Source organism: Alligator sinensis, unplaced genomic scaffold (genome assembly GCF_000455745.1).
Source record: "Alligator sinensis unplaced genomic scaffold, ASM45574v1 scaffold366_1, whole genome shotgun sequence".
Lineage (NCBI taxonomy): Eukaryota > Metazoa > Chordata > Crocodylia > Alligatoridae > Alligator > Alligator sinensis.
Genome location: NW_005841851.1, coordinates 4,000,744 through 4,010,859, shown reverse-complemented (window position 1 = coordinate 4,010,859; position 10,116 = coordinate 4,000,744). Strand labels below are relative to the sequence as shown.

The window sequence follows — 10,116 nt, the reverse complement described above, 5'->3', positions numbered from 1 at the left end:
GATCTTAAAGTCTTTCAAACAGCATTACTTAGGCTGGATTTCATACTCTAGCATCTGGAGCCTATTTGCAGTCCACTTAGCCATTTAATTCTCTGTAGCCAGTTCTTCTATCATTGTAGACACTGACCATTGCTATTTATTATAGGAAAATTATGCTCTAGGCTTATAGATGTAAGGCCATTACAGAAAGCTCATTCAGAGAACTGGCTAGTATTGAATATATAGAGCAGGAAAGAAAGAAACCGACCCCGCTCCCTAGTGGTTCTTAGGGTTTAATCTTCTCTGGGTTCTCCCGGTTCTGCCTTGCATCGTCTCTTATTCTGAACCGTTGACTTATTTCCTCTGTGAAAATGGAGCAGCATGATCTCTGAAAGATATGAAAGCAAGAGAAGGGGTAGTTGTTCCACATGGCACTGAACAAGTCTGTTTTAGATACAAGGTGGGCTGGGGAGCAGCAGGCTCGGTTCCAAGCCCAAACTGCAGGAGCTGTTCTGCATTTTATGTACACGTTCCTTGACTTATCACCATATTTTTTTTTAGAAGCTGCCAGTATTTTAGCACAAGCTGATCACCAGGAGTAGGAAAAAAACTGGGAGCGCTGAGAAGACTGTCCCTTTATGCCAGCATAAGCAGAGTGATCCCACTAAAATTAGCGCTGACCTGAGTTCATCCCCCCTGCACACGCAGCCTACTGGAAGGCACATTGATACTGCCTGCTAGCTACAAGAAGAACTCATTTTTCACTTCCTCCAGTTGATCCCCTATCTGAATTCATAACCCTCTTCCATTGCCACACAAAACAGACAGTAGAAATTCACAGCGTATCACTTTCATTGGGAAATAAACAGCAGAAGACTAAGTCCTGGAATAAAAACCCCACTTTTGTGCTAAGATCTTTAGTAAAAAAGGAAAGACAGGAAGCAATGTATTGCCAAATCAAATATTTTTGACCAGGAGAAGCCACTGATTCCTGTCTGTCTGGCATTTCTTTTGGCTGTAACAATGAGCAACCTGTATGAGGGTGATCTAAGCCCACTGCATGAGAATGAGACAGTGAGGTTTCACCGTGTTACCTACCTTCTTCTGCTCAGCTGTGCTTCTGCTCTTGTTTGACAGCTCTACCACTGCCACAATCACTCCTAACATGAGGCCAGCAGCAAGAACCAGGAACAGCCCGCCCAAGGCTTGGGGGCCCAGGGGGCTCCATCTGTCTTGTCCCGTGTGGAAGCAGCTGGTTTCCCACCACTTATTACGTAGGTAGTCAAGATCACCCGATTCACTCAGCTTCAGGATAGCAATGGAGAGCTTCCTGGCCAGGGGAGATCCTAGGGGTGGCAGGGAGAAACAAAGTGAATAATCATAGGACTCAAGCATAGATTAACTAGAGCAGTTTGCAAAGAACCCACTAACAAGCAGGATGATCATACGACTGCTGTCCAGCTCAGCAACTTTCAAAGCACTGAAAGAGGCTGCAGCAAGCTAAAATAATGTTAAACCTTGTCATTTTAAAATGGCCCCACTGCAAACAGGGCATGACTTCAAACTGAGGAATAAGCTACCTGTTGACTTATACAGCCACCCCATCCTGCTGCCAGTGGCCCTAATGTAATAACTAGAATGAGACAGAGAAAGGCAGTACCAGAAATAGTCAGAGCACCTCAGCACCTGCCAGCAAGAGAGTGCCACAAAGCATTTCCAGGAGATGGCGGCAATCCTCGCACCATTGATCTTTAATCCTCTCAATGCCCCAGCAATGAGCTGTGCTGTGATCATGGAAGGATTTAACCAATGGCCCATTACTGGCAGGGGGCTCTTTACCTTGACTGGCATGAAGAGCACGGATCAGAAAAAAATGCTCTTCTGAAGCTGCAGCTGTCAGCAGAAGGACTGCCGATGCTGCAGCAAGTCACTGCAGTGCCCTCTTGTTGATCTTAAAACAGCAGAGACGTGTTACTCTGAGAGGACCTGAACTATTGAGGTCACTGTCCCATTTCCTCTGTGCTGTGGAAGAGCCCTGGCAGAAATGAGCACCTCTAACTCTTGCTGCGACAAGCTGAACAAAAGCAGAGGTGGAAACTCCATTGCAGCTCAGCCTCACCCTTTGCAGTGGCAATGCCGTAGCCTCGTGCTCCAATGACTTCAGGGGCCTTGACCAAATTGCAGTGCCTGGCTACCATGAGGTCTTGAGAGACTGATTCCCCTATGAAGGCATAATTGGATTCCACTGCACGTCGAATAGCTTCCTGGGAGTTTTTGACTAAAACGTAATCTCTTCTCTTGTCTACGTATTCATAGACCATCTGGTGGATGGGGTTCTTGGAGTTCTGCAACACGACAGGAGAAATATCAGGCATAAAACTCAGACCCGAAAAGCTGCAGTGCTTTAGAGTAATAATGTGCAGCAAGTGCAGAAGGACCGTGTGGAGAAGACTGTTTAAACCTTCTCCCTGTGAGCTCCTGTCCTGAAAGTGAGAAGGGCATGCTTGCTTAGCAAGTCATCCTGGCTCTCAGCGGTGGCAAAGGTTTCATGTAAAACAAAGTGTCTGGGCAGATCAGGGATTTGTAACTTGTGACAATTAAACACCAGCCAACATCTGAGAAGGAATGAAGTTTCCTAGCTCAGTCCTTATCTTCAAGGTGCTCCATGACCTGAGCCCTGGGTTTCTAAGAAATCGCCTACAGCTCTAAGACAAAGACTGGGCCCTGGGGTGTAGTGTTACCCTGCAATAAGGGTAAAAACTTGTGTGTGGGAGATGGGACTTCCTTGGGGGCTGGCCTGCAACCAACAGAAAATGGAGCATTAAAACCCTCCCCATCTTCCACTCCAGCCTCCTCTAACAAGCGTATAGCGGAAGCGGTAGTTAGCCGCACTATTCTGAGTCAAACAGGCAGTAACATGGCTATTCTAAAGGGGAAAAAAACCCCACCAGAACAAGCATCCCCCACTACACATATGTCGTCCACAGGGAAGATGGGAAAGAACAAATGCCACAAGAAATGCTAGCAATATTGTATAACGCACTACTAGGAGATGCTCAGAAACCACATGATCAGAGTGGTATAAGGACCTATATAGGACAGAGAAGCTGAAGGAGTTAGTCGTAGCGTTAGACTCTGCACATCAGCTCAACCCCATGTTCTTGGGGCATCACCTAGATGACCCGCACCTTGAAGAAATGAAATGTGGAGAAACCATCTAGCATCCCATACTGGATCTCTCTCTGTTTCACGAGGTCTTCAAACGTCTGGATCGGGAGCTGATCATTCCCAGAGGTGAGCAGAGCGGTGAAACTGGCCACGTAGGCAGCCAGCAAAGCGATCGTGAACGCCCACCAGACAGCAGTAATGATGCGCACAGAGAGCGCCTTGGGCTGGTGGGCTGTGCCTGCGGGGATCAGAGACCCTCAGCGGAAGGACAATGCAAGCGTTTGATTTGCGCAAAGGGGGCTGAGGGCCATAAGCTATTCAGATCCCGGGCCCAATTTTAAAACACACACAATTTGCCTGACAAATGGCCCCTGCACATCCCAGCACAGCAACCTCAGCTAGCACATGAGCACTGCACAGTGGCAGAGCCGCGCCGAGCTGTGAGCATAGCAGAAAAGGCAGCCAAGGTGAGTGTCAGCTGCCATGATATTATCATCATCATCCCATGGGTTGTTTCTACCTCAAGGTCTCTTAAAGCCACCCCACATTAAAGCAAGCTTCCCGCATGCTCCAGCCCAGAGATGTGCAACCAATGAATGCCCTTGTAATGGGAAGATCTTTGGGGAGGGGGGAGCTCTGCACATGGCTAGGCTCCCTGGCTTCAATACATATCTGACTGCACAAGATGGTCCATAAAATACAACAGGCTGGGCAATAAACAGCCAAGTCCCTGGCAGACACAGGTCATGCCAATAGTTCCTCTTGCTGCTGTTAGCTACATCCTACCTTGCAGAGTAAGAGCCCCTGCTCCAAACCAGAGGCTGTTCAGGCAGGTGAAGCGATTCTCCTCATTCCCAGGCTCATTCCACTCGCAGGGGCTCAGTCTGCAAGAAGAAACCCAACATATCAGCTGTGCATGTCTCGTCCCAGGACCAGTGGGCAGGAAAGCCCATTTGGATAGAGCCTGTCCCCTCTCATAGGTGGGGAGAGCAGCTGGTGGGAGAAAGTGCCAAAGAGGAGCATTTGTACCTGGCCGCGAGGAACAGGCAGAGGCAGGTCAGCAGGTAAGCGATAAGCAGGCCAGTCCACGCCTCCTTGCTGAAGGGAGCCAGGAACTGGAAGAGCGAGGTGCCCCGGGAGGTCGAGTCCCTCTGGAGCATGATCCCAATGCCAGTCTGCAGGAACGGTGTGGTGAAGGATACCACCTCCTCCCTCGCTGCTGTGATGGTTAAGGGGGCCACCGCAAGGTCGGCTTCCTACAGGACATGACAAGGGGGCACATATCCACTACCTGGCATACCAAGCAGCTCAGGACATGAGCTGTACACTTCTCACTTCCCCAGAGACATGTGCCCAGAGACAAACCCCATCTCTGTCCCTCAGGGCCGAAGCAGAAGGCTGCTCAGTGCCCAGAGGGGCAGGGCATCCCTGCATCTGCCCATCACACCGAAGTCCCAATGTGCAGATACTACAGTAATTGAGACAGTGAATGCCATCCCCCATTTAACACCGCCCCCCACCCCAGAGCGAGAGCTGGGATTCGAAAAGCCGTCTGCCGTCACGTTGAGGGCAGCAGAGGTACTCACACCTGGTCACCAGGTGGCAGCACAGGCCAGCACAAACCGCCCGCTCCAACTTCTTAACCTGTTAGTGCAATAAACTAGTTAGGCTGACCCAGGGAGGCTGGCTCTCACTTGCCCCCCAGACATTACCCCGAGGATGCTGCCCCTTCCCGGGCTGTCTCCTTCCTGCCTTTCCCCTGCTCTTCATCCCCTTTCGAAGAAACGCACCAAATACTAAAACTCACAGAAACAGGAACAGCACTAATGTGGCAGATGCAACTGGTAGGCTGACATTTTTTAAAGTAATTCCCCTCCCTTGGGCCTTGGGCCCTCCAACTGTGAAATGGGGCTTGAGACCATGGATCCTTTCCCCAGTGCTGCGAGGTAAGGAGAAGTGTGAGGCACCTGACTATTGGGGCTGTGCTAAGCGGGCTGGGCCGTGGCTCCCTGGGACCCTCAGGAGGATGAGGACAGCGCCATAGGATGCTGTCACACTCGGCAGAGTTTTAAATGACTAATCTGCTAACAGAGAGGTTTGCTCACCAGAGTTGGCGTCTCTCACCTGTCTCACAACCTCGCCGATCATCCCTGTCCAGTTCCCACCTGGTGATACAGCCCCATAGCGCCGGTCTTTCACGATCTTCACCGTGTAGTTAAAATGCAACATCTTGGAGATGGCCTCCAGCAGGTCCATGCAGAATCCCTCCAGCTCTGTGCCTCGCGCCATCGCATAGGGGTCTTCCTGCAGGCAAGGGGAAAGGCTAGAAGCCAGGCCGATCCCCAGCCTCTCACACCATTAAGTCCATCCCCGTTTCCCCAGCCTCCTAGCAAAGTGCATGTCCCTGGATGTTGTCTGGTGTTTTGGCCTGTCTGAGCCCCAAGAGATGCTCCCATGCAGGTGCAAGGCCTGGGAGTTTAGCAGTGTTGCTTCTAGGGCCAAGAGATCTCCTCTTGGAGATTGTGGAGGCCTCTCCTCACTGCCAAGAGATGCTGGCAGACACTCCTATCTGCAGTTTGAAACGTTTACTGGCCCCTGTATGGGACCCCTGTCCTTCCCAAGTGCTGCCCAGTTTGGATCTATGGTCTTTTAGCTGCTCTTCATACAGTCTGTTCCTTCCTATTAACCCTTTGCCACTGATGTGCTACCCATGCATGGTCACTGCTGGCTCCCACTGTGGGACATGAGCTGGCATGATAAACACAGCTGAAGCTTGAGCAATCCAGATGGGGAAACAGGCCTGCTTTTAGCATGCAGCAGGTTTTCAAGGAGCATCCACTCTGCCCCCCTTTCTGAATTATCCTATATGTATCCTACCAGCTGTCATAACCCTCACACCTACCAAAGAAATACCAAAGGCTTGGACCTTGGCCTGTCTGGGGAGTGACCTGCAAATACCATAGGCACACAGGGCAGCAGCTGTGGTGAGCAAGGGTGCATGCAAGTGCATGGGTGGTGCTAGGTGTGCCGTGTATGAAGCCCCCACCATTGCCATTAACACAAGGTTTAGTCTTACCAGGATCGTCGTGACTGTCAGAGTCAGAGGCCCTTTATCTTCTGCCTGGCCTGAGCCCTGCAATTCAAAGCACGCAAGGTCAGTGGGATGTGGTCATTCACATGAATGCCATCAAGATAGCCAGTCTGGGGTGCAGGCACGGTCCGCACTCCACCTTCTGCTCACATACCGATGTCTGCTGCTTCCTCATGCTGGGGGCCATGCACAGGCCCCCTTTGCCCTTGCATAATGGAGGGCAGCAGATGGAGCGCAGGATTAGGAAGCAGGATCCTCAGTCCATTCCTGACTCATAGAGCACCCTGGTGCAACTTATTTCCCTGTTCTCTACCTGAGCTTCCCCAGCTGCAAAGCGCTGCCTTCCCTCTCTGGGAAATCACTCAGAGCCCGACTGACAAAAGTATCATGGCTCTGCCTGCTATGTTTGCAAACACTGTTTGTTCCCCCTGCTTTCAGCCGGCAGCAGGGCAGGGTGTCCGGTGCCCCAGTCCCAGAACAGATGTGGATACAGAGGCACTGAGAGGTGCCAAGGCCAACTGAGGACTAAGCAGCTCCCCTTGGGGAACGCGGCCTGGAGATGGGAGGAGCAGGGTCAGAGTGGCCAAGCCGAGCAATACGGGCCCATTGCTGCCATCTGCCCAGGGTCAGACATTCGCACCTTAGGAGCACGTGTTGAATGGTCTGAGCGTTGCACACCTGCCTCCACGCAGGAGCCAGGGGTCTTACCCCATCAGCACACAACATGCCTGGAGATGCTCTTGTGCTGCTCTTGGGCCGCATCGAGCCATGGGACCAAGCTACTAGAGGAGGCAGGTGCTGAGCTCTTTGCAGAATCTGGTTTTCACCACCAATATGTGCAAAATGTTATGAACCCAGCCAGACGTCAGCCCCATGGTGCTGTGAGTTCATAGGCCAAATTCACCTTGCCCCCAAGGCACTCACCTCAGCAAGTGGACGTATTTAAATCAGCAGGTCCTGACGATCTCCACCCCAGAGTGCTGAGGGAATTAGCAGAGGTCCTGGCATGGCTTTACGAGCGCTCATGGTGCTCTGGTGTGGTGCCAGAGGACTGGAAAAGGGCCCATGTGGTTCCCATTTTCAAAAAAGGGAGGAAGGAGGACCCAGGGAACTATAGGCCAGTTAGTCTTACCTCGATCCTGGGGAAGCTTTTTGAGAGAATTACCCTGGCGCATGTCCGTGAGGGGCCAGCAGGGAGGTGATGCTCAGGGGCAACCAGCATGGGTTCATTAGGGGCAGGTCCTGTCAGACCAACCTGGTGGCCTTCTACAACCAGGTCACAAAATCCTTGAACGCAGGTGTTGTGATGGATGTAGTCTTTCTGGACTTCAGGAAGGCCTTTGACACTGTCTCTCACCCCATTCTCATTAAAAAACTAGGGGACTGTGGCATTGACACCTAAACAGTCAAATGGGTCGCTAACTGGCTGGAGGGCCGCACCCAGAGAGTGGTGGTGGATGGGTCATTTTTGACCGTGGAGGGATGTGAGCAGTGGGGTCCCCCAGGGCTCGGTCCTCGGACCTACGCTGTTCAACATCTTCATCAGTGATTTGGACGAGGGGGTGAAAAGCACGCTCTTCAAATTTGCTGACGACACTAAGATGTGGGGGGATGTGGGCACGCTAGAAGGGAGGAATAGGTTGCAATCAGACCTAGACAGGTTACAGAGGTGGGGGGGTGGGAAAAAGGATGGGTTTCAACACTGACAAGTGGAAGGAGCTGCACCTGGGGGGAAGAGCCAGCAGCACACCTACAGGCTGGGGAACTCCCTTCTCGTCAGTGCAGAGGCAGAAAAGGATCTTGGAGTCATTATTGATGCCAAAATGAACATGGGCCGACAGTGTGGGGACGCGGTCAGGAAGGCCAACCGTCCCTTTAGTACAAACATGTGCTCTATAACGGGGCGAGAGCCTCAGCAGTTGGTACTCAACGTAACCACCCCAAAGCTCATCAAGGGATGCAGGTTTTCAGTGGATCTGCCCCTAAACCTAGGACAATCCCCCCTTACGCCCCCCTCCCTTCTTCCCCTACAGTAATTAATAAATCACATTGTCTTGTGTTGCCAACATATTTTGCCCAAATGAAAATCACTTTAAATGCTGTCTCGCTACATGGTGCATACGTGCTTCTTCAGGAAGATCAATTTATATTCCAGGCAAAACAGCTGTAAGCCAATTAAGGCCTCATTAGAGAGAGCTTCCAGGAGGCACAGAGCAGCAGGGGAACCTGAGATAAGGGAGGTGGGAGGGAGGCCCTATGCAGTTCAGCTCTGCACAGAACTTGAGCTAGAAATGTGCTGTTCAGATCTTCCCCACGGCACTTGGCCCCAGGTCAAGGTTGCCTGGCTGGAGTCTGACCCCATTTACAGACACTTTGCAAGGTCACACTCTGGCTTCTAAGCAACTTCAACTTCTTTTCTTTTTAAAATCTGCCATGCTCCAGGGATATGTTTGCCGGGGGCATATTGCTGCATTCAGGTACCGGCTGGACTAGAAGACCCTCCAGGTCTCTGCCAGCCCCGAAGCAGGGGCAAGCTGCTATTTTTCCAGACCCTGGTGGTTCTGACACCCTCTCTTTCAGGCTGCCCTGGGAAAAGGAGAGGGTAGGTTTCTGGTAGGATAGGCTCTCCATTTGGAGCTGGCTGTTAGGAGTTCATTAATATTAATGTTGCCATCAGTGTGATGTTAAACAACTGCTGCAGCCTTTTATGCTCCACGACAAGACAGACTTGCCCAAGAGGACAAGGACCAATTGCTGGTGGAGGGGCATGCTTTAGCTTCTAGATGGGGCATTTCTATCAGCAGGGTAGTGCAAACAGAAAGCCTGCATATGGGGAGAAAGGAGAGTGCGAGGACTGGGTTCCTCTCCTGTCTCTGCCCCTGACTGCCTGTGCAACCTTGAGCAAATCACTTTGCCTCTCTGCCCTCCTTCATCTGTCTTGTTTAGTTAGACTGCAAGGTCTTTGGGACAGGAATGATCTCTCACTACACCCGTGGGCAACACCAAGCACTTGTGGGCCCTGATTTGGTTTTGGGCCTCTAATGTAAATGTTACAGAGAAAACAGGGAAAAGCATGTTATTTGCAAATGGAGGATGATGGGAATGGAGTTAACTAGCACTCGACAGTAAACTGGCTGTTTCTTCCCTGATGCAGCAAATCTGAAGAAGGTTTCTTCCTTATTGCCCTCCCAGTACTGTTACTTGAGATTTTTTGGATATTAGACCACTCAGAGCTAACTAACCAAGAGCACCGCATGTCTGCCCTGAGAGCTAAGAGCACAGGATTCCACCACATAGGCTTGGGACAGAAATTACACATAAGTGACCAGAAACCGGTTCAAATCCATAACACAACAGAAGTTCAGTGCACATAAACTGCTTTCAGAGGCTAAGTAATGGCTGCCCAGTTTAAACTTAGCTCATTCTGGTGCAGACCTTACATTTAAAGTCCCAGTCTCTGACTGGTAATCAGTCTATACCTGTAACTGAACAGAAGTACCATGCACACAAACCAGTCTGAAAATTGCAGAACCCAGTTTAAGATAAATCTGGATCTATGTAGTATCGGACTCATTCAATTTAGGTCAAACCAGTGTATGGGACTTCTGTCCATGTTCCCTGTGCAACCCCAGGACTGGGAAACCCACCACTGGCCCCAGCCCCAGGGCTGCTCTTTTCCTTCCCTGCACTTGTCAATTTTTTGCCCCTCCGGCCCCTTGCTTCCCCCAACCAATGCTCTCAACCCCCATCCCGCAAGCCAGTCTTGATGCAGCTGCTTTTATCAGCATTCGCCTCCATCAAAGCCGAGCAAGCAGGTCCCAGGGATGGGAGAGACTGGAGGGATGGGAGTGTAGGTTTGTTGTGGGGGACTCTACCCC

The 10,116-nt window shown here is 51.1% G+C and overlaps 1 protein-coding gene across 1 annotated transcript in view; it reads right to left on the bottom strand.

The window, feature by feature from the left end:
* Window positions 1-210: 210 nt before the first annotated feature.
* Window positions 211-10,116, bottom strand: part of LOC102370596 (probable glutamate receptor) — an 18,534-nt gene continuing 8,628 nt past the window's right edge. Inside the window, exons 5-12 of the mRNA XM_014523057.2 lie at window positions 6,224-6,280; window positions 5,272-5,451; window positions 4,177-4,403; window positions 3,934-4,031; window positions 3,168-3,385; window positions 2,099-2,324; window positions 1,078-1,325; window positions 211-367 (exon numbers count right to left, since the gene is read on the bottom strand). Coding sequence (XP_014378543.1) covers window positions 266-367; window positions 1,078-1,325; window positions 2,099-2,324; window positions 3,168-3,385; window positions 3,934-4,031; window positions 4,177-4,403; window positions 5,272-5,451; window positions 6,224-6,280 — 1,356 coding nt within the window. The 3' untranslated portion in view covers window positions 211-265. The remainder of the gene's footprint in view (window positions 368-1,077; window positions 1,326-2,098; window positions 2,325-3,167; window positions 3,386-3,933; window positions 4,032-4,176; window positions 4,404-5,271; window positions 5,452-6,223; window positions 6,281-10,116) is intronic.